Raw genomic sequence first — 25403 nt, 5'->3', positions numbered from 1 at the left:
AAGACGGACGTGCTACCAGCCAACCAGAGAACCTCGCGACCTCTGCCAGCCAGTTAGAGCGCCAGAACGCCCGCCCTCACGTCATTACCCTGCAGACTGTCTACCTTTCTGAGCGCCGGCGGCCGCCACCTGCCCCTCCAATGCTGGTTGCCGGTTGAGCCAGAGAGCCAAGGGGTACCATGGAAATCATCCCTATAGTGGGCTTGGGCACCTGGAAAGTAAGGATACTCTTCCCTCTGTGGTCGGGCTAATTAAGAGGGCTCGATCCTGATGAATACTTGCTCAGGAGCGGTCTTGGGCATGGTTTCCTTCCACATCCGGACTCTGATCAAGGTCCTGCCTGGATAGATAGAGGAGAGGTCGGTCACTCCCTTGTGAAATAATTGTTACAAGGTCCTGCCTGGATAGATAGAGGAGAGGTCAGACTCTCCCTTGTGAAATAATTGTTACAAGGTCCTAAAACACCTGCTCCCTGTCAGTTTGAAAAGCAGTCAGGATAAATTATATAAAGCATAGTTATCTTGAACCGGACCTTGTCTGAGATACTCCTGGACGCCTCCTCCCCCAGTCTCCAAAGAATCATTTATGCAATGTAACTCTAATCCTCTTTGCACACCAAAACTAAGTGTGCAGGAAGCGACCACCAGGAAGCATTCTACTTTGCATGCTATAACCAAATAAAAATAAACGATTGCACTAATGCCTGCTTCTGGCTTCCACTTAATGAAGGCCGAGGTTATTTGCTAGTGATTGGACAGCTTGCGCTGTCCATTTTATGTTGGAAAAACACTTTTTAAATAGAGAACGAACATGAATTTGGGTGGGTAGAGGGGTGAGGAAGGTCTGCGAAGAGGAAAACATAGTAAAGATACTTTGTATGAAAAACTGAATAAAAATTCTGTTTAGATAAGCTTTTTTAAAATAAACGTTTCTCTGGAAACTTTTGTAAAAGTGTGGGACTTTTAGGCAGTTTTATGGTTTGAGTACTCTTTGGTGCATTAGAGTGAAGGTTGACATGGAAGAAACATGAAATTATTGAGACAAAGGCTTAAGAAAATGAAGAGGTGTCTTGAAAGTTGGTCTCTTTCAGATTCTTCAGATACCTGCTTTCTGTTGTCCTTGCCTATCATGTTTTCACTTGCTAGCTCATTGAGAGCATTCTTCTTTTCATTTTCTATAACTGAAGAGGAATACTTCAGTTATTACTTTTGAACTTCTCTGAATCTGTGATTTGTTTTATGAAAGCAATTACACTGGTGTGTTTTTGAAGAATTAATAACTATAATTAAAGTAAAAAAATAGGAAAAATGCATTGCCTTCTGAACACAATGAAAAATTTAATTCTGTTCAAGATACTGGGGTATGAATTTTGAAAACTATGGAAGGCACTCCAAAACCATAGCACTATGTGACATGTACTGGTGGTCTTAAATAATGTAGCTACGCTAGATATATATGCTGCTTTGAATAATTATTATACTTAAATAATATATTATAATTCTTTACTTAATTTAATTAGTAAGTAAACTCTAAAACAAAGCAAGGAAGAGCTCAAATTCAAGACTACCTTGGGCTACACTTCTCAGATCTAATGGGAATGCCTACTGTATCAATAAACTTCTCCTGTATATGTCGTATAAGTATCTGATGGATCACTTTAATGAGAATAAACACTTGGTTTGCCTTTACAGTTGACTGAAGATTCCTGAGTGTTAGATCTCAGACCACTTCATGTACTATCTATTGTTACTCATTCAGCAATCACTTGGGAGCATAACACACAGCTCGGTCCTCTGTCGGAGCTGGAAAATGTCTGTGGTCTTTTCCCAAATGAGTAAGGGGGACAGTCAGACTTCTAATCACATTCTGACTCTGACATTCCCCAACTTTAGGTTTGACTGATAATAGTACTGTTATTAATGATTTGGGTGCTCATGTATTACTTGGTTCTGCTTCCCAAGTGACAACAGAGACAATAAGTTGTTTGTCCCTGGTGACAGAAGGGATATTTGTGTTTGATTCTGTTGCAGGCCTCTCCAGGAGAAGTGGCCGACGCAGTGAAGGTGGCTATCGACTTTGGGTACCGGCATTTCGACTGTGCTTACTTATACCACAATGAGAGTGAGGTTGGGATGGGAATCAATTCCAAGATCATGGAGGGTGTGGTGAAAAGAGAGGATCTGTTTGTCGTCAGTAAGGTAAGTTTTCTCAGTGGGAAGGACAGCATGGTCTCCGCCACTGCAGTGAGGGAAACTGAGAAAACTGGAATATTCTAGAGTTTTTCTTATGGGAATTGGCGTCTTTGGTTTTCAGTTGATTCCGAACTAACAAGGGCTTCTACAGCTTCATGAACCTGCGAGTTTACGTCAGGTGTAGATTTCCTTAAGGTTGCTTAAGGTTTTCTTTTTTTCTTCTTCTTCTTTTTAAATTCAGCTGTTCAACTAGTTATAGAGAGATACCACCAATAATAGTGCATTCATGCACACAAAGCTTGGTTGAGTGATGACTCCTCTGCGTCGGTGATGAGCAGGATAAAACTCTAGCCCTTGTGAACACTGTCTACAGATCCGTGTCTAAACTTGGAATTACAGTCAACGTGCACATGGCAAAGTCCACACTGAGAAATTGATGCTATTGTTATTAGCTGTATAAGCAGGAAGTTAGTCATAAATCGAATCTGAGCTGTGCATGAGCACAGCAGATGGAGGCTGGAGAAATGGGCAGGGTTCAAATCATCCAAGTTCTGGCACTTCAGAAGCTTGGACTTTTCCCTGAAACCTAGCGGTTTCAGCAAGCACTGTTTCTAAGTCAGGCGGCTGGGTTTCCATACGAATCAGACACATGCATAGGACATGATGGTAGCTGACGGGAGGAATGTGCACTTTAAACAGGTTGTACACACAGTGCAGGAGATGATGAATTCTGTGCTGGCAAAGTGAGAAGGGCGAGGTGGATATGAAAGAGAGTAGGAAAATAAGCCCTGTAGAACAGCAAGGGTTTAACCAAGACTTGAAAGCTGATTTTTGTGGGGGAGGGGCAGGTGTGGTGGTACACACCCTTCATCCTAGCAGAGGAAGGCAGAGCGCTATAAGTTTGAGGCTAGCCTGGTCCACATAGTTGAGTTCCAACGCAGCCAGAGCTCCATGAGATGCTGTCTCAAGGAGGGGACAAGAAGCTGCTCTTTAAAATTATTTTAAACCATGATCCCGATGTTAATATCAGTCAATAGTCACGTGTTTAAGGTCCAGTTATCATTCAGGAGCTCGGCCCAGATTGTTAGATAGCACAGGGTCAGGGTTCCAATGTCAGCATTTTTAAACTAAGAATTTGAATTTATTGAACTCATGAAGAGGTTAAGGAGGTTAATACCCAGCTCTAATATTCTACCCAATTCCCTTAAGACAAGGTCTTGTTAGTCCAATAGATATGAGTAGAAAGATCAAATTGTGGTCAGATTAATTTCCAAAAGCCTTTTTTATTTGTGCGCATGAGCCGTCCCTATAGGTGGGGTTGGAACGATGAGCACTGGACATGAGTAAGAAAGGTAAGGGTTTTCTATTTCAGGAGGAGGGGTTTTCCACATAGGAGATTTCGCAGGCAAAGTGGTACAGAAGCAGAAAATAAGCACAACAAGTTGGTCATAACAACCTCCTGAATCAAAGACATGGTTGCAAGGTGGTCACAACAATTTCTAAACAAAAGTGTGCTTGCAAGGTGTTGATCATAACAGTCTCCTGAAAGAACGCACGGTTGCGACTTCCTGGAAGAGACAATATAGAACCATTAAGGTTACAGTTGGGGCATAGTCCAGTCGTTGCAAAACAGATTTAATAATCAACATAAATGATCTAGTTCGTCTTTACTGTGAGATTGCTTTCAAGCCCAAGATAGAGGCAGGCTGGTTTATCAGTTTCTCACTGAACATTCAGATTGACTAGCAGCCTCCCATTAAATGTCTTCCTGTGTTGCCTTTATGTAAGTGGAGACAGTACTTTAGTTTCCCGACCACCCAGACTCAAATAATCACATAGACACTATATTAATTACAACTGATCGGCCAATAGCTTATGCATATTTCTAGCTAGCTCTTTTATCTTAAATTAACCCATTTCTATTAGTCTGTAGATTGCCACGTGACCATGGCATTACCTCATTTTCTACATGCCTTGTTTCCTCAGTAGCTGGCTGGCATCTGCTTGACTCCACCTACTCTCTCTATATATTTCTGTTAGGATTTCCTGCCTGGCTTTATTCTGCTAAGCCATTAGCCAAAACAGCTAATTCATGAACCAATAAAAGCAGCACATATACGAAAGGACATTCCACATCACCCTTAAGCTCCCCTGAGTTTGGAAGGCTTCCTGCTGTGGATAAGGATAATCCTTCTCTAAGGATAATGTCTCTGTAGTCCTGCAGAACTTCACATGTTGTGTTGTCCAATGAAAGCTTTTGGGAAGCACCAACGAGTGTACAACCTGCTGGTTTTAGATTGTGGCAATGTAACAACAGGCTCCATTCTTTTTTGTAGCTGTGGTGTACCTACCACAAGAAGTCTTTGGTGAAAACAGCATGCATCAATACCCTGAAGGCTTTAAACATGGATTACCTGGACCTCTACCTCATACACTGGCCCATGGGCTTCAAGGTACCACTCACTTTATGGCTAGATTCCTGCAAAGACCCAGACAAATGTCAGCATGGGAGAGAGCCTGGAAGCAAAACATTTTCTGTGTTTTATAATAGAGAAATGTATTTAAAATATGAGTTAAGCTGGAACTTCCAACATTTGAAATTATTAGAAATTTTATATATATATATTTGATACTTGTCCTTTGACCTACAGGAAGGTATGATTGGTCACAAGAGACAGGTAGTCTGTAAGCCCTTGTTGCTGTTCAGCAGAGTGACTAGGTTTTTGCCTCTTAGCATGTTTGCCTTTTCCCTCCATAACCTGCCTTTGTATTCTCACTTGATTGTCACTCATCTTGATGGGAAGTCTTTGAAGAGTGAAGATCCTAATAATATTGTTGGGAGAAAATTGAATATTTAGGACATGAAGAAAGTCCCATTGTTCCCTGATTTTAAAAATCTGAATCAGTCAGGGATTCAAACTCTGAGCATGTTTCGTGATGGGATTTTGCTGGCCTCACTTTCCCTTCATTCTTGGTCTTAAAGTGGCCACTGAGCCTAGAGAGGAAAAGTGGCACAGTGAAGCCAGTAGGATTTAGTGGCAGGGTTAAATCCTCTAGTGCACACTCTATACATCTGTGTTCTCTCCCTACATAGTCTTCTGGTGGAGGGTGTCACAAGCCCCAATAAGCTCATTTTCTTCTGGTTCTCACAGCCTGGAGAAAAAGATGTACCTTTGGATTGCAATGGCATGGTTATACCCAGTAACACCAGCTTTCTGGACACATGGGAGGTAAGTTGAAGCATGCCATCTGGCTATGTCACCCCCACTCACACATACTTAGATGAAAATTGCACAAGATCTCAAGCTTCCATGTTCAAATACACCAGGTAATACTTCAAATATGTGACTTGCAGTATATGATGGTTAAATATGGATTGTCAACTGGACATAATCTAGAATCAGTTAGGTCAAGAATCAAACCCCTTGGCACTCTGTGAAGAGGTTCCTAGATTGAATTAAATGAGGCTCAAAGGTGTCACCCTTAATGTATGCAGAATCATTTCTTGAACTGGCATCTTGGACTGAATAAAGAGAGGTTCTCGGGCACCAGTGTGCACCCCTGTTCATTTCCTAACTGTGGATGCATTGTGACTATGGCTCTCACACTCTTGTTACCATACTCCCCCACCATGATAGATACTGGCCCCATCTTTAAACTAAAAGCCAAAAATAAGCCCTTCCTTAGCTTGCCTTTTTGAGAGTCTTGTGCAAACAAGAAAAGTAGCTAATGCACACCATGAATTACAGATGAATACTTGAAAAACTGAAGATACCAAATGAATTTCTCATTATTTTAACCTGGTGTAGTGTAGAGAATAATACAGTTTTTTCCCACAACTGTTTCTTTTTTTAAAAAAAAATTAAAACATACCATTTCCCCCCCAGGAAATACAGAATAATAAAAAAGGAAATTTTTAAAAATTCCTATTTCCATGAGCCTCTGGCAATCACTGGCATTGCAGCCTTCTCCTAATTCCTGTAGGTTCTCTTTTAATCATTACAGAAACATAATGTTGACCACATTTAAAGCTCACATTGGGAAGGTAGGAAAAGGAAAACGTTAGTGGCCAGGTGACGAAGTGTCAATTCAGAGTCCCAGATCTCGATGAAAAATGGAGAACATTTGAATTGAAGTGGTAAGTAAGAAAATAAGTGTGGGAATCACCCGAGGTCTGTATCACCACCCTCATGCTATGGACCACGGCTCCATACCTTTATGAGCTGGGCAAAGGCCTAGGGGTTAAACACAAGAAACACACACACATAGACAGTCCGGGTCATTCGCCAATAGGTGAATGCCAAGTTTATTTAGTTTCCACCAGGTTAAATATTCTTTCCATAGAGGAGAAGGACCCCCTCCCAGCCGGAAGTGAGATCACAGTGTTGAGCGCCTGGCACCCAGTGGCAAGTACTTCCAGGCAGGGGGTACCCAGCTGGGAGCTGTGACAGACAGTTTAGAGAAGATTTAGGCACTGTGGAAACCCTCCTTACCAGGTGGAATTACCACACCAAAGATGAAACAGGGCTCTGTGCTAATCCCCCAGGCTGGCAGAATCGAGCAGAGGAAGCTAGGCTGGTTTTAGCATGAACAATTCTTGCATCCTGTGCTTTGGCCTCTAAGAGCAGGGGGAAGACCCTGGGATCCATCAGGTCCCCCTATTTTATATAAAATATGATAACTAGACCTGTCTTGGGTGGCAAACTCCTTACCCGTCCTAGGAGAATGTTCAGGTCCAAACACATTCCTGTCTTAGGTTGAGGCAGTCCCCCAAAGAAACCTTTTCTGTCTTTGGCCTACTAGCCATACATCATCAAGTTCAGCCAGATTTACGCTGAGAGATACTCTGAGGCGAGTGCCAAAAGGACTTGTCACGTGGCAGTATTGACCTGAGTAGCCACTGACTCTGGCACCATGAGATCATGAAGATGACGCTCCAGAGCATATAAGCAATCCTAAAGGAGATTGCACCTGCACAATCCTTAAAAAGCTTGCTCATAATGAAGCCCTTTAAGTATGGACTTCAGCACCGGTGAATGGAGCCCTTGGTACAGCTAACTAGATTAATAATTAATAGCCAATTAGTAAATCTTGTACTTTAGGGTCCATGAAAAGCAGCAAAAAACCTTTTCTGTGACCAGCAGAGGTAAAAAACCGCAACCAATCCGTAAAGATTAACCTCAGTACTCAATTGTAAATTTGGCTCAATTTGAAAGACCACGGCATTTCTGCCTGCCCTGGGAAGATACCCACTGTGCCCAGAAACAGCTGACAGGATAAGGAAGGGAAAAAAAAGGAAAAACTGGTACCAAGCCGCTTCTAGCGGCCCCAGCAATGACTGACATATCAAGGGGAGGGGAGAGTTCAGGCATTGGACCCCTTCAGCCAGCTGCAGTCAGCTCATCTCAGCAGGATCTCTTTGTCTGAAGTCTCCCTGCAGCAATGCGAGTTGGTGGCTGCAGGTCCAGATCAGGCTCCTCTCTATGGACTGGATCACGGGTTCCTCCTGGAGCTTTTCTCAGTCTGTTTCTCCTGCTGGGTGGTCGTCAACTAAGCTGTCCTCAGGTCCATTGTCCTTCTTCTGAGTGCACCGAATTAGTCGCTCTGGAAGCCATCTGGCTTGATTTTCATCCTGCGAGAAAACACAGATTGCTCTCAACCCTATTAGATCAGGGCCTGGACATTTTCTGCCTCTGACTGTTTTAGGAACTTACTTTGGAGTCCAGGCTGACCTTGAGCTCACAGAGATCTGTAGATCTCTGCCTGCAAAGAGCTGGGATGGAAGGCATGTGCCACCATCGTCCCCCACGGGGCCGCCGTTTGCCATGGCAGCCGCCAGAGTCATGTGTGTGCTCGCGCCACTCCCTGTGCCGCCGAGACAGTCGCCAGCTGGCTTTAGGCCATTGGCTTTGGTCAGCTCATGGGCTCCGCTCCACGCGGCTCCGCGGAGGCCTGGCTTGTCACAATGAAAACAATTTCTAGATCTAGTTTCACCTGTAACTCTTCCAGGGGCAGAAGCGGTTATTTGAATCTCTTTAGAATCTAGCATGTGAGTGCCATCATATAATCGGATAAAATTATTAAAATTGTCATTTTATGGGGACACATAGCCTCCCGACAGAAAAATCTGTCAGCCTTTTATAGGCTAACCATTTTAAGGCTGTTATAACCGAGTTTATGTCTTTAAAACCATAACTCTAAGAAAATTGCTCTCCTGTTTCTTTTGTCTGGACAAACAATCCTTTTTTAAAAAAGAGAAAGTATCAGATCTTAAAACAGATGGTTGTAAGCCACCACATAGTGGCTGGGAATTGAACTCAGGACCTTTGGAACCACAGTCAAAACTCTTAACCTCTGAGCCATCTCTCCAGCCCCTAGTTAGGCAAAAATTTCTTGAGCTTAGTAGCCATGGGACAGTGAGCCCCGCCCACCGCCACAGGCTACTGTGTCCGCCTCTGTCGCCCAGGAAACCGGCCCCAACCTTGCCGCCTCCGCCATGGGCATGGGGCGAAGGGGTGCACAGGGCACGGGAGCCGCTATTTCCTCTCCAAGCAGGCCCAGACGCGGGCGCGCACAGCTGGCAGGAACTGCCTGGGCGGGCACAGCTGGTCGGAACTGCCCGCCATCCAGCCATGAACCCCGCAACCTCTGCCGGCTCATTAGCATTCACTACCATGGTCGCACCTTTTCCCTGTTGGCACTCATTGTAGACTGTTTCCCCAGGCCTGTGCTCTTTGGGAATTTACTTCCCCATTCAGTACATGGACCCGCGCCGGGGTCCCTGTGTGTCTTGCGCGCGCTGGTTTCCCGGGCCCATGCTCCGCGCGCCTTGGGCGTGCTGCCTTAGCATGTAGGCTCATTAGCCGCGGGCACCGCCACTGCCCGCCGGCCCATGTGGCCAGCCCTCTCTCAGTCATTTTGTTCCCGTTTGTAACTCTCTCTCTCTCTGGCTGTACGCTCACCAGCCACTGGCACTTTTGCCCAGCCCGATGTGGCTCCCTCGGCTGCCTGTGCTCCTCCTCGCGCCATCCAGCAGCCCGTAGCTCTGCTCTGTCTTTAGCAAATTTTAACTTTTTGTTTTTTAAAACTCTTAATAGAACTTAGAGATACTGTTTCCTGAATCTCCTCTCAGCCCGAGGCCCGCACTACCATGAGCCATCGGCCATTTGTTAGCTGCCAGCTGCTCTGGGCTCTGTTGCCTTGGAACCTGACTCCCGCTGGGCGCTAGTCACGCCAGCCTGTTCTCTAGTGAAAATTAAAGCCCCCTGCAAGTAAAAGCCAGGGACTGAATTCTATCATAATTATTAGGCATTTAATCACCTTATATAAAAGAAAACTCTCTTAAGGAACTCTCGTGTTGTCTACATTAAAAACACTGGTGCTCATTCTCTCCCAAAGACCTAACAATACCTGTTCACCCAGCCTTTACCCTGGAGCAGAACTTCCTGCACCCATTTGCTAAATCCAGGCCAATTCACCCTCCGTACTTACTTAGCGCTGGCCAGCCTCTCCTGAGGGTGACCCCTATGGATTCTTGCCTTTCCAGAAGCTCGTAGGTGATTCTTCGTCATGCCCATCTAGGGACGCCATTTGTGGGAATCACCCGAGGTCTGCCTCATCACCCGAGGTCTGCCTCACCACCCTCCTGCTATGGACTGCGGCTCCATACCTTTATGAGCTGGGCAAGGCCTAGGGGTTAAACACAAGAGACACACACATAGAGAGTCCGAATCATGCGCCAATAGGTGAATGCCAAGTTTATTTAGTTTCTGCCAGGTTAAATATTCTTTCCGCGGAGGAAAAGGACCCCCTCCCAGCCGGAAGTGAGATCACAGTGTTGAGCGCCTGGCACCCAGTTGCAAGTACTTCCAGGCAGGGAGTACCCAGCTGGGAGCTGTGACAGACAGTTTAGAGAAGATTTAGGCGCCATGGAAACCCACCTTAGCAGGTGGAATTTCCATACCAAAGACAAAGCAAGGCTCTGTGCTAATCCCCCAGACTGGCAGAGGAAGCTAGACTGGTTTAGTGTAAACAGTTCTTGCATCCTGTGCTTTGGCCTCTAGGAGCAAGGGGAAGACCTTGGGATCCAACAAATAAGGAAAGTGGTGGGCTTGAGAGTCTCATGAAGACAGTGAAGCTGACAAAGTCGGAACAGAGAACAGCAGGACTCTACAACTGTTGCTGCCCAGCTTGAGCAACAGAACACCAGCACATTTGAACAAGCTTAAGTATAAAGTGGCAGAGCTTAGGGAAGAGTTTTAACTCAGAAGATCCAATATGGAGCCATTCCTGTGAGAATGATGGGTGAAGCCGTAGTGATATTTCAGTCCCTTAAAAAGACATACAAGAGGAACAGAACAGACAGAGAGAAGTCTCTGGGCTGGGAACTGACAGCCTCTCCCCTTGGAAAATTATAAACCTGGAAACTAACCAGAAAAAAGTGAACAAAGTGTTTTGGGGGTTCCAGTCCTTTCTGTCACCTTGGGCTTCTGCTCATGAAAGATTTTGGTCAAACACCAAGTGTTTAAACATGCATGGTGTTTATTGGGTGATTATTACAGAATCCTAATTCACTGGTCCCTGTCTTCATGGTCACTGGAGACTCACACCTGATTTTGCGCTGTCCTGCAGTTCATGGTTTTCTGAAACCTAGGTAGAAGGCTCATTCATCAGAGGTCAGCCCCATTTCAGATCATTTGCCCTCAAATTACTGAAAATGTGTAATGGTGAGAGTGGGAAACAAGAGTGCTGACCCATCACTGCTCTCAGGGCAAATACATGCGGAAAGCAAAGAGAAGAAATGGAGTCAGCAGTGGAGGGGTCACTGGAGGTCACCTCGGAGCATAGTCCTAAGAAGATTGGAAATAATGCTGAATGCTTGCTGGGATCTAACTGAGGCCAAATGCTTTGTGTGTGTCATTCCATGTAATGTTAAAACAGCCCTGGTGTGGCTACTATTGTCCACATGATCCTGTGGCATCAAGTAAAATACTTTTAAAAGATTGGAGCACTATGTCAAGTCACTAAGGGAGCTGACTTGTCACGGGGCTAGACAAAACATGTAACATGTGTACTCAGCACATGTTTTTCTCTTTCAGGCTATGGAGGACCTGGTGATTGAGGGGCTGGTGAGGAAACTTGGGGTGTCAAACTTTAACCATGAACAGCTTGAGAGTCTTTTGAATAAGCCTGGTTTGAGGTTCAAGCCAGTAACTAACCAGGTGAGCTGGTAGAGGGTCAGAAGTTTTGCACAGTGTTAATTCTCTTTACCTCCATGTCGTGGTGGGTGAGAAAGGTAACAGGTTTGCCTGTGTTAGCGGTCAGAATGGAAATGAGGTACCAGGCAGAAGCGACTAGCTGAATAGGCAGATGTCTTCCTTTACAGCTCATGTGGTTAGGTGATGCCATGGGCGGTTGGAGTGTGACATGGATCTCACTTCTTGGCATGTGTTTGGAAGCAGATGATCAAGTGTGTTCAGAAGAGAAGGGTCTTCTCAAACCCTTCACCCTCACTAGAGGGCAGCTCTTCTCTTACCCTCATCCAGCCCATGCGGAAGAGTAGTGGGTAGCACTGTCTCCACGCAGGCTTGCAGAGGGCAGAAAGGAATCTTCTCCTCACGCTTCAGCTGCCCTTCACATTTGACTACAGCACTTACAGTACCCCAAGTCTCCCATTTTGTATGTTTACTGGCTATTATTTATCACTGGGGTTTAATGACCATAAGAAGTTTTGTCTGAATTTCATTGTAGGTAAACCTCGAAACCTGAGCATTTGAGGTTTTTCAGTAAAGATTTGTTGAATGCATGCGATTAGAGAATTACTTGTGACAAGTACGTGCTGCAGGTAACAGCATCAGTCCTTCGAAGGAAACTTCCCTGGAGGTTGATCTTGCTGGCTGTGGCATGATCTTGAAAGCCAAGGCGCTGCTCTTCAGTGTCCTCCAAATGAGCATTAATTCCAAGTCTGTTTATAACCTGAAATGGGGGAGGTAGAAATCACTGCTCTCGGGGCTTGTGTTTGAAACTCAAGTCCTGGTGACAAAAGATAGCCAATAAGCAAACTAAACGTGTGAGGCGTTGGGTAATGTGAGTACCATTGGAACCTTGAAGGGCAGGAGGGAGAGGGAGTGGATTCAGACTGCTCAGGCTTGTCCCTGCATGAGGGAAGAAAGCGTCCCTGAGCGGGCGATGTAGGAACGTCTGCATGGAATAGAGGCCTGAGTGTGTGGAATTGGAGCCATTTATAGCATCTGACATCTTGCAGATGCCAGAGACCAACCTCCTCATTTGTAGGTGGAGATACCCAGACCTTAAGGGACAGGCCTTATACCTAGTTAGTGACAGTGGGGACATCAAGTATGTCTTCTCTTTGGTGCTTTCCTGGTATGCCACTTGTCTGGATTATTTTGGTGCACTATGGTTATGTTTGTAGATTGAATGCCACCCATATCTTACTCAGAAGAATCTGATTGATTTTTGCCATAAGAGAAATGTGTCTGTGACTGCTTACCGTCCTCTTGGTGGCTCAAGGTAAGGGCATTTTAAAGACTGTTAAGGGCATGTTAGAGACTGTGCTAATCTGAATGCTAACAGATGCTTGATGCCCACCCCCCTTGCTTCATTTGAGACTTGGAGGAGCTTCACTGAGAGGGTGTAGAGGGGCCTTCCTACACCTCTCAGGCCCCAGGGAGAATGTAGGTGGCTACTTCTCAGGCTGGAGAGATGCCTTGTTTGGGCTTCTCTGTGAGGGTAACTAGCTTTGAAAAGACAGACCCAGCCTGAAGCAAAACCCTTTTCTGATCTGCCTGGTAGTTCATCAGTCAGCTACTACCCTCTCTTTCAGGGCATGTCACAAAATTCAGAGTGTTTAGATAATGCTACAGTGATGTCTTCTTTCCCCAAACCTGGTGTTTGTACCTCTCCCTTACTGAGCTACATAAACCAGAACTGTAGATCCATCTATTTTCCTTTTCTCTCTCCAATCCAATGCCAAGATCGATTGCTTATTGTGCCAGGAGAACCTGGAATCTCTCTGCTGTCATCACCTCTACCTTAATGAAATGTGAAGCTGCAGGGCTATTGGTAATGAAAAAGTCCCCAGACTATCTTGATACAAAATATACAGCTTTTATTAACAGAAGTAAGACTTCCAACAGCTTACACCAGAATCCAAACGATCCGTCTGGATGCAGGAGCCAGGCGGAAAGAGAGCTAGTGGAGCCTGCTTGCTAGGTTTATATGCAGGCTTTTGTCTGAGGGCGGCACGCCCCAAAAACAGAATGTGATTGGCTGAACTCCCCTATCATCTCCCCCTTTTTTCTAAAATAAGACAGAACCAAACCAAATACAACTATATACAATAGAAGCAAATACTAAATATAAAGTTACAAACAACAAACAATGTTAAGCATGAAACCTATAGCAATAGTTCTGCTAAACATTCTATCTCAGGGAGTCTAAATAATGTAGATGGTAACTACAACTATCTAATCTTCAACTCCATCAAAGATCTGAGAAGGAAAATAATTTTACTCAAGCAGCTCGGAAGTACAAGCGGGATACTTCCGAAATGTGCAATGAATGGAAGAGACAACTGAATACCTGGGCAATCACCCAAAGTCTTGTATGCAATGTTGAGTCAACCAACTTTGGCTAAGGCCTGATGTAACTGACATGCCATTTTTCAAAGGCAAGAGACCTTTTAGGACTCTCTCACCCTGTCTTGGCAAGATAAGACAATCCTGCTTTTATCCATTTACGGATATTCTGTAATTCTGTCAGTGGTTGAGGTCTGGGCTTTTTCTTTGCCCAAAGGCCAGTTCTGCCAGGAAGAAGACAAGCTCCATGTGGAGTGTCTTTGGTGCTCAACGTTCTCTCGGGAGTAGAGCGGTGATGCCAGGAGCGATTGTGTCTCACAACTATAGAACTATGAGTTAGGTTAAAAGCCATTTTCCACAGCTCTTTGAAGAGGTTGAAGATTTTACTATCTATACTAAGTATAATCTCTGTGCACATAAATAACCTGATTAACCTAAATATAAATATAATAAACATATTTGACTATTGATTTCTATCTATCTAACTTGAAGAATAAGAGAATGAACAACTGTGCAATGAGTGAGGACAATGACCTCCAAATGTAAACAATGTACATAAATAACTTAATCAGAGGTAGGAATGTAAATGTATGTATATATATTAATACAAATAGAGGTAGAAACATACTCACATATAATATTCAATATATCAATATACAAAAATCAACACCGATACAATTTTCTAAAACCAATAACTCACAAATACCAATATATTATTATTCCAATCAAATTACATAAATATCTTAATCAAAGGTATGTAAATATATGTATATATATATATATCAATACAAATAGAGGTAGAAACATACTCACATACAATATTCAATATATCAATGTACAAAAATCAACACCAATACAATTTTCTAAAAACAATAACTCACAAATACCAATATATTATTATCCCATCACCAATCAATCTCCCCCGTTTTTTGATAAACACCCCTGAGTTTATAAAATAACTCCCCCATTCCCTCATCCCTATATCAATTATAACCAATCCCTAAATGATGTCCCTAAACCTAAGGGCAAATTCTACTGGGAGAGGGGATGTTGTCCTCTAAAATTGCTTCCAGCTGTCACGGGGGCGACGTTTCTCTTAGGGGGGTCCTGTGAAAATAATTGATGGTAAAATTCCCATATAAACATTTGGTGTGAGAGAGTTGTAAATAGTCTCTGAATAAGTTGAGGAGGTCTGGCCAGAGTGTTGTCAAATATTGTGCATCATCCGGAACTGTTTTGTGTAGTTGGTACCAAAAAACAGGTCTAAAAAATAGCGCTATCAACATTATGACGTCATAGTAACCAGGTGGAGTTGGTGTTGTGGGGCCCCATCTTCATCCTAGAAGCTTTAAAGATTACTGAAGGAAAATTTATTGTTTGTTATGGGAAAGTTAAACATTATCTATGAAGACATATACAGACATATATATATATATATATATATATATATATATTAATAAAGATAGAAACAGATGTGGGGAAAGGCAAAGAAAATTTATCAATTATAGTTATTCTATCCCGTATCTTGGCTCTTGACATGAGACAGAAACTCTGGGATATCTCTTATCAACAGGCTTGGAAATGAAGAGGGGATGAGCCATTGTCCAACCCCAAAACCAGCTCTACATATTTATAAATAAATGCACATTTGTACATATTAAAAAAATAGTAATACTTACCTAAACTATTTGGATTCATTGTTGATCCTCTTTTGGTCATAGGCAGTTTCTATATTCAATTATCCAGGGTCACTTGGATCCTTTGAAAATGAGTCTTCTCCTGTAGAAACAAGAAGAGAGCCCTGCCCCCAACCTTTATATTTCTCTTACCTTTGGTGTGATTATTATCCTTGTAAGAGAGTTATCATTTATCTCTTCCAAGAGGCTTCTCCTCTTCAAACCGAACCTTTATTAATTTTGATGGTATCCACAATTTTTCCTCTCCTGTGGAAACAAGAGCAAAACCCCTTCCCCAACGCAGCACATCTCCTGGCTTCCACTGGGAGGTCAACACATCCTTGAAATAAATTGGTTGATTTAATTCAGCAGACTTTTTCAATATCCAATGTCTTTCTGCAGCCGTTGTCCCCTTCTCAATAGCATTGAGAAAATTCAAGGTTAATAAAGCATTATGTAACCTATTCCTGGGGGTATTTTCCACCCCTTTCTGTTTGTTCAACATATCTTTTATAGTTCGATTTGATCTTTCTATAACTGCTTGACCTATAGGATTGCATGGTATACCTGTAACATGCTTAATATTATAATAAGCAAAAAATCGTGTCATTTTCCTAGAAACATAAGCTGGACCATTATCCGTCTTTATCTGTGTAGGTATACCCATGATGGCCATAACTTCTAATAAATGAGTGATTACTGAATCAGCTTTTTCTGAGCTTAAAGCAGTTGCCCATTGGAAACCTGAGTACATGTCAATGGTATGATGTACATATTTTAATTTGCCAAATTCTGGAAAGTGAAACACATCCATCTGCCAAATTTCATTCCTTTTAATACCCTTTGGATTAGTCCCTGCAGTCAATGGTGTTTGGTTATAAAAAGAGCAAGTAGGGCATTTCTTTACAATCTCCTTAGCTTGTTGCCATGTAATAGAAAACTCTTTTTTCAAGCCTTTGCTATTGACATGATGTTTTCTATGAAATTTAGAGGGCTGCAGCACACTACCAATCAATAAGTGATCAATATCTGCATTACCTTGTGCTAGAGGACCTGGCAGACCCGTATGGGATCGGATGTGTGTTATATACATAGGGCAAAGCCTGTTCCTGATCATGTCTTGTACCTGGATAAACAATGAGGTCAATTCTGTATCATCAGGTATAAATTCAGCAGTTTCAATATGCAAGATAACTCTTTCTGCATATTGTGAATCAGTAATTATATTAAGAGGTTCTTTAAAATCCCTAAGCACCATAAAAATGGCATATAATTCTGCCTTCTGGACAGAATCATAAGGACTTTGTTCCACTTTACTCAATTCTTCTGATTTGTAACCTGCTTTCCCTGATTTATTAGCATCAGTATAAAATGTACGGGCTCCGGTTATTGGAGCATCATGGACAATTCGAGGAAGGATCCAAGAAGTTCTCTTTCTAAAATTAAGTCTCTTGTTTTTTGGGTAATTGTTATTGATTTCTCCCAAAAAATTAGCACAAGCTCTTTGCCATGGTTCATTGTCTTCCCACAACTTTTTTGTCTCATCAGCAGTGAAAAGCACTATAATTTCTGCTGGGTCTATAACTGCTAATTGACAAAGTCTCAATTTTCCTTTTATAATCAATTCAGAGACTTTTTCCACAAAAGTTTTTAATTTTTTACTTGGTTTGTGTGGCAAAAAAAGATCCATTCCAAGATAATATCGTCTCTTTGCATCAAAATTCCTATAGGAGAAATTCTGGAAGGCAATATAACAAGAATGCAGCTAAGCTTTGGATTTACCCTGTCCACATGAGCCTCCTGTAATTTTTCTTCAACCATTGTCAGTTCGTTTTCTGCTTCAGCTGTTAATTCTCTGGGACTGTTTAAGTCTTTATCACCATCCAAGATTTTGTTTAAATGAATTATTAGATCAGGTGTTATCCCAACAGCTGCTCATAGGCTGGAGATGTCTCCTAATAATCTTTGAAAGTCATTAAGAGTTCGTAACCGGTCTCTCCTGATTTGTGCCTTTTGTGTCTTAATTCTTTGTAAACCTATTTTATAACCTAAATAATTAACAGAATCTCCTCTCTGAATTTTTTTCAGGAGCAATTTGCAATCCCCATTTAGGTAATACTAGTTTTACTTCTTCAAACAGCCTTTCTAAGGTATCTTTGTTTTGATCAGAGATCAGGATGTCATCCATATAGTGGAATATTATGGACTTAGGAAATCGTTTGCATATAATTTTTAATGGTTGGCTTACAAAATATTGGCACAGGGTGGGAGAGTTTAACATTCCCTGTGGGAGGACGGTCCACTGGTACCTCCTTGCAGGCTGAGACTTTTTATAAGTAGGCACTGTGAAGGCAAACTTTTCTCTATCTTTTTCTTGTAAAGGTATAGTGAAGAAACAATCTTTCAGATCAATAACTATAAGAGGCCATCCCTTTGGTAACAGGGAGGGCAGAGGAATTCCAGATTGCAGAGGGCCCATTGATTGAATAACCTTGTTGATAGCTCTAAGATCTGTTACCATTCTCCATCTACCAGATTTTTTCTTAACAACAAATACAGGAGAATTCCAAGGGCTGATAGATTCTTCTATATGTCCAGCATCTAATTGCTCTTGTACCAGCTGTTCTAAAGCCTGTAACTTTTCCTAAGCTAAAGGCCATTGTTTAGTCCATATTGGCTTCTCAGTCAACCATTTTAGAGGCATGGCTGTTGGTACCTCTGAAGGGCCATCAATTGTGTTGTGTTCTTGTATAGTTCTAATGGCTGGTTTCCGCCATCTGTAATATCTTGTAATATTTTCCTCAGGAATATAGGCTCTAGAAGCAGCAGGAATGTTAATTTGGGTATTCCATTGCTACAATAGGTCACAACCCCATAAATTCACTGCAATATTGGCTACATATGGTCTTAGTTTTCCTATTTGTCCATCTGGACCTATACAGTTGACCCATCTCGTGCTTTGTCTTACTCGAGATAGAGTTCCAATTCCTAGGAACTGAATATCTACCTCCTGAAGAGGCCAATGTGGATGCCAAGATTCTGGAGTAATGATACTTACATCCGCACCTGTGTCCAGTAAGCCAGTAATAAATTTGCCATTTACACACACTCTTAGCTTTGGTCTTTGTTCATTTATAGAAGTCTGCCAGAATATTCGTTTACTTTGTCCTCTTATATTTCTTGATTCATTCACCACATTTAACTCATCTTTCGGGCCGTTATTGCTTTTAACAGCAGGCATGGGGCATTCTAATTTCCCTGAAGAGGCATGTTCTCTGCAGTGATCGGAAATGACTGGACCACATTTGCCATAGGGGCCTTCGAGAGGCCCCCTATTGAGTTTCCCGATGGCAACGGATTGCCCTGTTTATCTCTTGTTGACCTACACTCATTCGTCCAATGCCTGCCCTTTCCACATCTCCTACATAAACCTGTAGGCTGAGTCCTCCTATTCCTGTTATTCCTAGAAGAAGCATTATTCCTGGAATTCCATTGTCTGCAGTCCCTTTTCATGTGTTCCATTTTGCCACAATGAAAGAATTTTGTAATCTGATGTCTCCTTTTACCTTTGGAAATTGCTTCTTGCACCCATGTTTCATTGCCGTAATCAAATGTATCAACATTCATTGTATGTAATACCCATTCATTTAAAGGTGCTGATCTGATCTTTAAAGGCCCCAGGATCCTTTTGCATTCTCTGTTGGCATTCTCATAAGCCAAAGACTCAATTACTATATTTCTTGCTTCTGGATCAGGTATCCCTATTTGTACAGCCTTAGTTAGTCTCTGTAAAAAGTCACTAAAGGGTTCTCTCTGACCCTGTTTGACCCTGATATATGATTCTACTCTCTGACCTGAGTCTTGAACACTGTCTCAGGCCCTTAGAGTTGCTGTGGCACATATGGATAAAATGTTTTCATCATAAAGAGCTTGTTCCTGAGGATCAGAGAAAAGTCCTTCATCTAGAATTTGATCTAGAGAAACCTCAATTCCTTTCGCTGATTCTTGTTGTTGTAAAAGTCTGGCCTCTTGTTTGAATAGGCATTTGAAATGCCATAAACTTCCGTTCTCCAGGACAGCTGAGGTCAGCTGATTCCAATCTTGAGAGGTTGCCCTGCTGCTGAGAGCACAGGATTTTAACATCTCTCTAACAAAGAACGAATGTAGTCCATACTTCACAATTGCTTGTTTAAATTCTTTCAGATCATTCATACGTATAGGTTCCCATGTATGTTCTTTAATGACCTTAGGGTTTTTGGAGCCAGTTATCTTTTCTGATGTTATTACTGGAAAGGCAAGTATAACTCTGTGTAGACTCAGAGTTTTTAGAGGTAAATGTTGCCTTTCTACCTTTTGCTCCTGTTCAGAGTCTTTGATTTCCTCAATCTTATTAAATCTGCTCACCATTGCATTCTGTAAATCCTGAATCTCCTGTCCAGTATTGTGCTCCAAAGCCTTCATTAACGATTCTAAGGCATGGAACTTGTCCGTCAGAGACACCATTTCCTCCCTGGACACTATCGCCTTCATTGATAATTCTAAGGCATGGATCTTGTCCGTTAGAGATACCATATCCTCCTTGGACATAATCCTCATGGCATGTACTGTGCCTTCTTGTATGGAAATCCTGTCAATTAATCTATCATACCCTTTTGATAAAGTCCAATTTTCACATTCAATGGTTTTAATCCTCTCAACTAATGTTTCAGCACTAACAGTCATGGACTGGAGGTTACGTTTCATTTTGGTTGTCCCCTCCTCCAGAGCAGTGAAGCTCCCTTCTAAAGAAGCAATATCAGACTGTACCTTCTTAATATTTTGGTCAGTCGACCGAGTCATATCAGACAAAGATCTAGTCTCTTCCTTGAAAACTCCAAACTCTTTTTTGAGGAGGTTGGTGTCAGTCTGAATTGTCCTTAAGGTTTTAATCTCTGCCCTCAGCATTGCTGATTCAATCTTGAAGGACTGCATCATTCTTATAACATATCCAAACACCAGAAAAGCGACAAGTCACAGAAATAACCAAGTAAGAGAAATAACAGAAACCTCATGGAGGATATCCTCCATGGCGCAATCAAAAAGGCCATTGAATTTTTGGATAGTAATATTTTCTGACATGTTCAATCAAAAGAAATTTTATTTATTTATTTGTTTTCAACTGAAAAGAAAAATCTTACCTGTAATGACCCTTGTATGCCAGTAAGCTGCGGGGGCACACCTGAATCCACGTGGCAATGGCGCCGACCCGGAAAGCAAATTCTAAAATATATACTCTCAAATCCAGAAGTTAAATTCACAGATCGAGTGATGGGGGAAGACAGTGCCCAATAGGGGTAGCAAAAGCCAAGGACGTTAGTTGCGCGGCCCCGCAAATGCGGCTAGGAGCTGGCTAGACCCCAGATGCGGTGTGTGCTCAGGCCGCTGGGCCCGCGCCACGAGGGGGAAAAAGGCCCCACGTTGGGTGCCAGATGAAGCTGCAGGGCGATTGGTAATGAAAAAGTCCCCAGACTATCTTGATACAAAATATACAGCTTTAATTAACAGAAGTAAGACTTACAACAGCTTACACCAGAATCCAAACGATCCGTCCGGACACAGGAGCCAGGCGAAAAGAGAGCTAGCAGAACGCACTTGCTAGGTTTATATGCAGGCTTTTGTCTGAGGGCGGCACACCCCAAAAACAAAATGTGATTGGCTGAACTCCCCTTTCAGAAATGCATATGGCTTAAGGTTCTTAACCGCTTACCTCCCCTGCAATCCACCCGTTCCTTTGGGTTACTCACCTGCTAACTGAAGTGATTTCATTGGACACAGTCATGTCTGTTTCCTACTTTAACTTTGTTCTTCCTGAGCCTGTATGGAGGAGCTGACCTGGCTTCATCCTCCTCTGGTCATGCTTTTCCCCAATCCTGTAAACCGTTAGCATTTAAATCACAGAAAACTATGGATGGTGCTTGGATAGAATATTCTTTCTAGTCTTTGCAACTTTGTGTATACTGATTTTTTTCCCCTAAGAATCTATAGTTTTCTATTTCTTGAGTTTGCTTGCTCTTGTCTCTGTTGCCGTGCTCAGTTTGGGAGCACTGTGCCCTCCAGGAAGTTTCCTTGAGCTCCTTGCTGTATTCGGTGCCTTGCTCTGTCACAGCCTCTCACCTTTATTCCCTTCCACCATCTAATGCACTAGGTTACTTGGCACTGTTTGTCACTGATGTCATCTGACTGCAGAGGCCGTCTCTTTTTATCTACTCCTACCATCAAGCTGGGTGACAGGAATCTGTTAGGAAGCCAGGAAAGGCTGGACTTACTTCCGTTTCCTTACCTCTGTGTTTTCTGTGTGAAATAGGGTGTGCATATATGGACTTGAGAACATCTTGGGAGTTCTTTGAAGTCTGGGGCATATTTTACAGCAAGATAGCACCCGCTCTGTCTGGTTCTTTCTGAATCCATTGAGAGCTGTGACTAGCTTCGTTCTTGAAACCTCTTAACTACTTAATAAAAAACAATTTGCTGGGTTTGATTTCCCAGCACTGTGTAAACCAGATGTGGTAGTGCACCCCTGTAACTCCAGCAGTTTGAAGAGGAGGCAGAAAGATCAGAAGTTCAAAGTCATTCTCATGCCATATAGCAAGCTGAAAGCCAGACATGACACCCTGTCTAAAATAAAAGAAAATGGTTCCTTTAGTCACTAAGACCCTTGCCTCAATAGACTTTTGATGGATATGTTTATAGTCTTAAACATATCTTGTAGTAAAAGTTTTTACAAGCGGAAAATAGTAAACCTTACCCAGGTCTGGTGACACCTGCTAGCAATCCAAGCACTCACGTGACAGAGACAAGAAGACTGAGTTTGAACTCAATGAAGTCTAAGTGAGTTGTTCAAAAAATAAAAAGTAATATGCAAGTAAAATAAACAAACAGTAAACTTTTAATCTTAGAGAAAGTCAATTTTGTAAGCATTTGTGTTGACTGTTCTCCTGACTTGACCTGTTTTGCTGTGTCTCTCTAGAGATGGGGTTGACTTGTTGGATGATTATGTCGTTCGGAAGATCGCAAAGAAGCATGCAAAGTCTCCTGCTCAGGTACGTGGAAAGAACTGTCATGTTCTGCGATCACACTTCATCACCTCTCCCCAGGTCCTGAGCCTTGTCAGTTCACCCTGATGAGTTGATTCACCAGCGCTTCCCAGTTTGAAGCTCTAAGTTGGTTGCTTCCATGTCCTCATCCAGGCAAGCCATATATCCTGCCTTCCTCAGCAGTAAACTGCATACCCTCCAGTGCTGCTTTCTCCACCCTACCAACTGCATGGACAACCAGTGTGAGAGAGAGCAGACATTAACCTCAGCCTTATCCTAATGTCCCGATCATTTGTAGAACCAGGCACATGCTGAGGGATTCTAGTGAAGGTATGAACGAGTCCTGTGTCCTTCTCTTTGGACTGATGGCATTCATTATAGATATATTGACAAAGCAATTAAGTTTGATTTCTAAAGGCCTTTGAGATGACCAAGGCTCTTGAGCTCTTACTGTACAATGAAATTGAGCTACTTTAATGCATTGTTTCCACTTGTTTTATTTCTGTGTAAAACTTTCTTTCCTATAGATTTTGATCCGATTTCAGATCCAAAGGAACGTGATAGTGATTCCGAAGTCTGTCACCCCAAGTCGGATCAGGGAGAATATCCAGGTGGGCATTTCCTGATTCTCGAGTGTTTCAGATCATGACTTAGAGAGCGGAGTGCTGGCTAACTTCCATAACAACCAACCAACCAGATCTCTGTGGCCATCACAAACAGAGGTATATTCATCTATGACCTGTGTTGGTGGTTAGCCTTTCACAGAGTGAGTCAGGTCAGGCTCTTATTATGTTGTGTCCCCCACCAGCCCAAGCTGGCTATCTTTTCCGTTCAACCCAGGATGGGGAAAGAAGTAAGAGGAGCTTTAGTGGAAGCATGTAACAGACCACATTTGTTAATGAGCACCTTCATCCCATTCAATAATTCTGCCACACTTACCCTTAACAGAAACTAGATATAGCCAGGGTTTGCTCAGATGGAAGGAATTCAGGCTGGTGATCACCAGTCTGAACCATATGGAGTATGTCCACTAGTCTCTTGAGGGCAGCTGCTGTGGGTGTTATGTTCTTCATGAATCAGTGAAAATTGAAGGGCTAGACATCTTAATTAGTAATTTATGTACAAAACTCTGAGAATAGCTTCTTGGAGGATAGTTTTTTAAATCTTATCCAAGCAACGGAATTGAGACCTGATGCTGAGGAGAGAGAATAGTGTCAGTGTAGAAGAGGCTCAAGAGAAAGTACCGTTAGTTCTGGAAGAGCCAGGAGTTGTATACCTGAGTTTAACTAGAAGAAAAACGGATAGTTGACTGTGAGCCTGTCCTTTCAGTTGGTCGAAGGCTTTCAGTACAAGCACCTATGCTCTCATGACAGCTCAGAGCTCCCCTGTTTAGTATCCATTCTAGTACTGTTTACTTCTCGCCATGGTCACAATGACTCTAGCATGGAGGCTGGCTCTCTACAATTCCCATAGATACTATGTGACTGGTTTGGCCAAACCTGAGCATAGCAATCCTCTTGGGATGGAGGCTGGGGTCCAGCAGCTTCCCTTCTTAGGGCAGGGTGATGCTGTTGCATGTTCTTCTGCTCCTTTTCCTTGGATTTAGACCCTCAGCTGCAGTGAGTGTTAGTCACTGTGAGATACTGTTGTTGAGTAATTTGATCATAGCCCTCAAGTGTGTTAGAGGGCAAAGGGCAGAGAGGTAAGAATACTATTTGAATGAAGTTACTCAAAATGTTCTTGTGTGATTTGATGCTGGAGTCAATACCAACTGACTTCCTAGCTGATGGGGTGGAAGGAGCAATAGTTTTTTTCTTTTTGCGAGAAGGAGGTAGATCAGTGAAGAAAATACTTTGCTTTTTTGAAACTCTTTCTCTTTGTTCCTCACCCCCATAAGATAAAAACAATGTATAGTTCATCTTACCAAGGTTTCTTAAATTTAACTGAGACTCTGCCTGTGCCCACCAAGCAGTGAAAATCAAAGTGCATTTTGGAAGGCTCAGCAGTCTTTTAGGGGAAGTTGTAAGTGTTTAGTGAAGAATTTCTGTTCCATCTTGGTGTCTATTTTAGGAAACACATATGCCAATTAAATGGGGTTTAATCTGAATTCCCTATGATCATCTGATTTTGGTTCTAGGTATTTGATTTTCACTTAACTGAAAAAGATATGGAAGAACTCTTCAGCCTTGACAAGAACCTCCGGTTGGCCACATTTCCATCGTAAGTCTTTCTCCTTTACTTCTTTTCAAAGATAAAGACAAGCACTGTGACCGGTTCTTGAACAATCTGTACTGTTAATATTCAAGGTTAATTAAACATTACTGTAAATTTTCCCTGTTAATTGCTGGGCCAGTGAATAAAGACAATGACTAATTTGTATACTAGAGAGTTAGCAAAACACAACTCTGTCACTTAAGATGTTTCCTTTAAAGATGCCTGTTCTCTATTTCTGTTGTAATTTTTGTTTCTGTTTTCCAGAACTGAAAATCACAAGGACTATCCTTTCCACATAGAGTACTGAAGACAGCATCACTCGCCCTCTTTTGTTCTCAGATCACCAAAGTTGGCAGCATGGATCCACCTCTGCAGAGGCTATGTGGGCTCAGCCAGCAATGACAGCAGCAGAGTTAGAAGCAAGGAATATCCTGCCTAGAGCAGAGGACCAGTTCTTGGAAAAACATAAAAATCTAGGGGTGAGAAAAGAAAGTACCATGTAGGCCGTAGCTGTTACTGAGTTGTTAGGGATAGCCAAGTTCACAGAGCAGTGTAATTTATGGGGGTTAGTCTTTGTGGCTCCTATCCTCTAAAATGAGATACTGATGGCTCATGAATTAAAATCTACAAGTCAGCTTCAATAGCAATCAA

At 42.5% G+C, this 25403-nt stretch overlaps 1 protein-coding gene and 1 long non-coding RNA gene across 3 annotated transcripts; one reads left to right on the top strand and one right to left on the bottom strand.

The window, feature by feature from the left end:
- LOC148119775 (1,5-anhydro-D-fructose reductase) lies at positions 1 to 25403 on the top strand. 2 transcript variants are annotated; one of them, XM_087896427.1, is made up of 10 exons: positions 1 to 218; positions 2031 to 2198; positions 4529 to 4645; positions 5345 to 5422; positions 11291 to 11413; positions 12625 to 12722; positions 22472 to 22544; positions 23066 to 23149; positions 24676 to 24758; positions 25017 to 25403. In XM_087896427.1, exons 1-10 carry the CDS (start codon positions 180 to 182, stop codon positions 25057 to 25059), a joined length of 906 nt encoding a protein of 301 aa, XP_087752553.1. In that variant the 5' UTR covers positions 1 to 179; the 3' UTR covers positions 25060 to 25403. The 2 variants fall into 2 exon arrangements, with proteins under 2 accessions (XP_087752553.1, XP_087752554.1); XM_087896428.1 differs by lacking the exon at positions 1 to 218 and adding an exon at positions 245 to 359.
- LOC148119776 (uncharacterized) lies at positions 7361 to 10126 on the bottom strand. Its single transcript, XR_015734839.1, has 2 exons — positions 9684 to 10126; positions 7361 to 7824 (listed from the first exon to the last, which is right to left on the bottom strand). It is a non-coding gene; the product is annotated as an uncharacterized LOC148119776 (long non-coding RNA).

This window comes from Myodes glareolus, chromosome 14 (genome assembly GCF_982192425.1).
Source record: "Myodes glareolus chromosome 14, mMyoGla1.1, whole genome shotgun sequence".
NCBI lineage: Eukaryota > Metazoa > Chordata > Mammalia > Rodentia > Cricetidae > Myodes > Myodes glareolus.
Note: the sequence above shows the minus strand (reverse complement) of the source record. Positions and strands in the feature narration are given on the sequence as shown.

What these genes read in the sequence shown, in the direction of transcription:
- LOC148119775 (XM_087896427.1), top strand. Translation starts at nt 180, where the DNA reads ATGGAAATCATCCCTATAGTGGGCTTGGGCACCTGGAAA. An exon ending in TCAAGCCAGTAACTAACCAG is followed by an intron (nt 11,414 to 12,624) that starts GTGAGCTGGTAG and finishes TTATGTTTGTAG; the next exon opens with ATTGAATGCCACCCATATCT. An exon ending in CGGTTGGCCACATTTCCATC is followed by an intron (nt 24,759 to 25,016) that starts GTAAGTCTTTCT and finishes TCTGTTTTCCAG; the next exon opens with AACTGAAAATCACAAGGACT.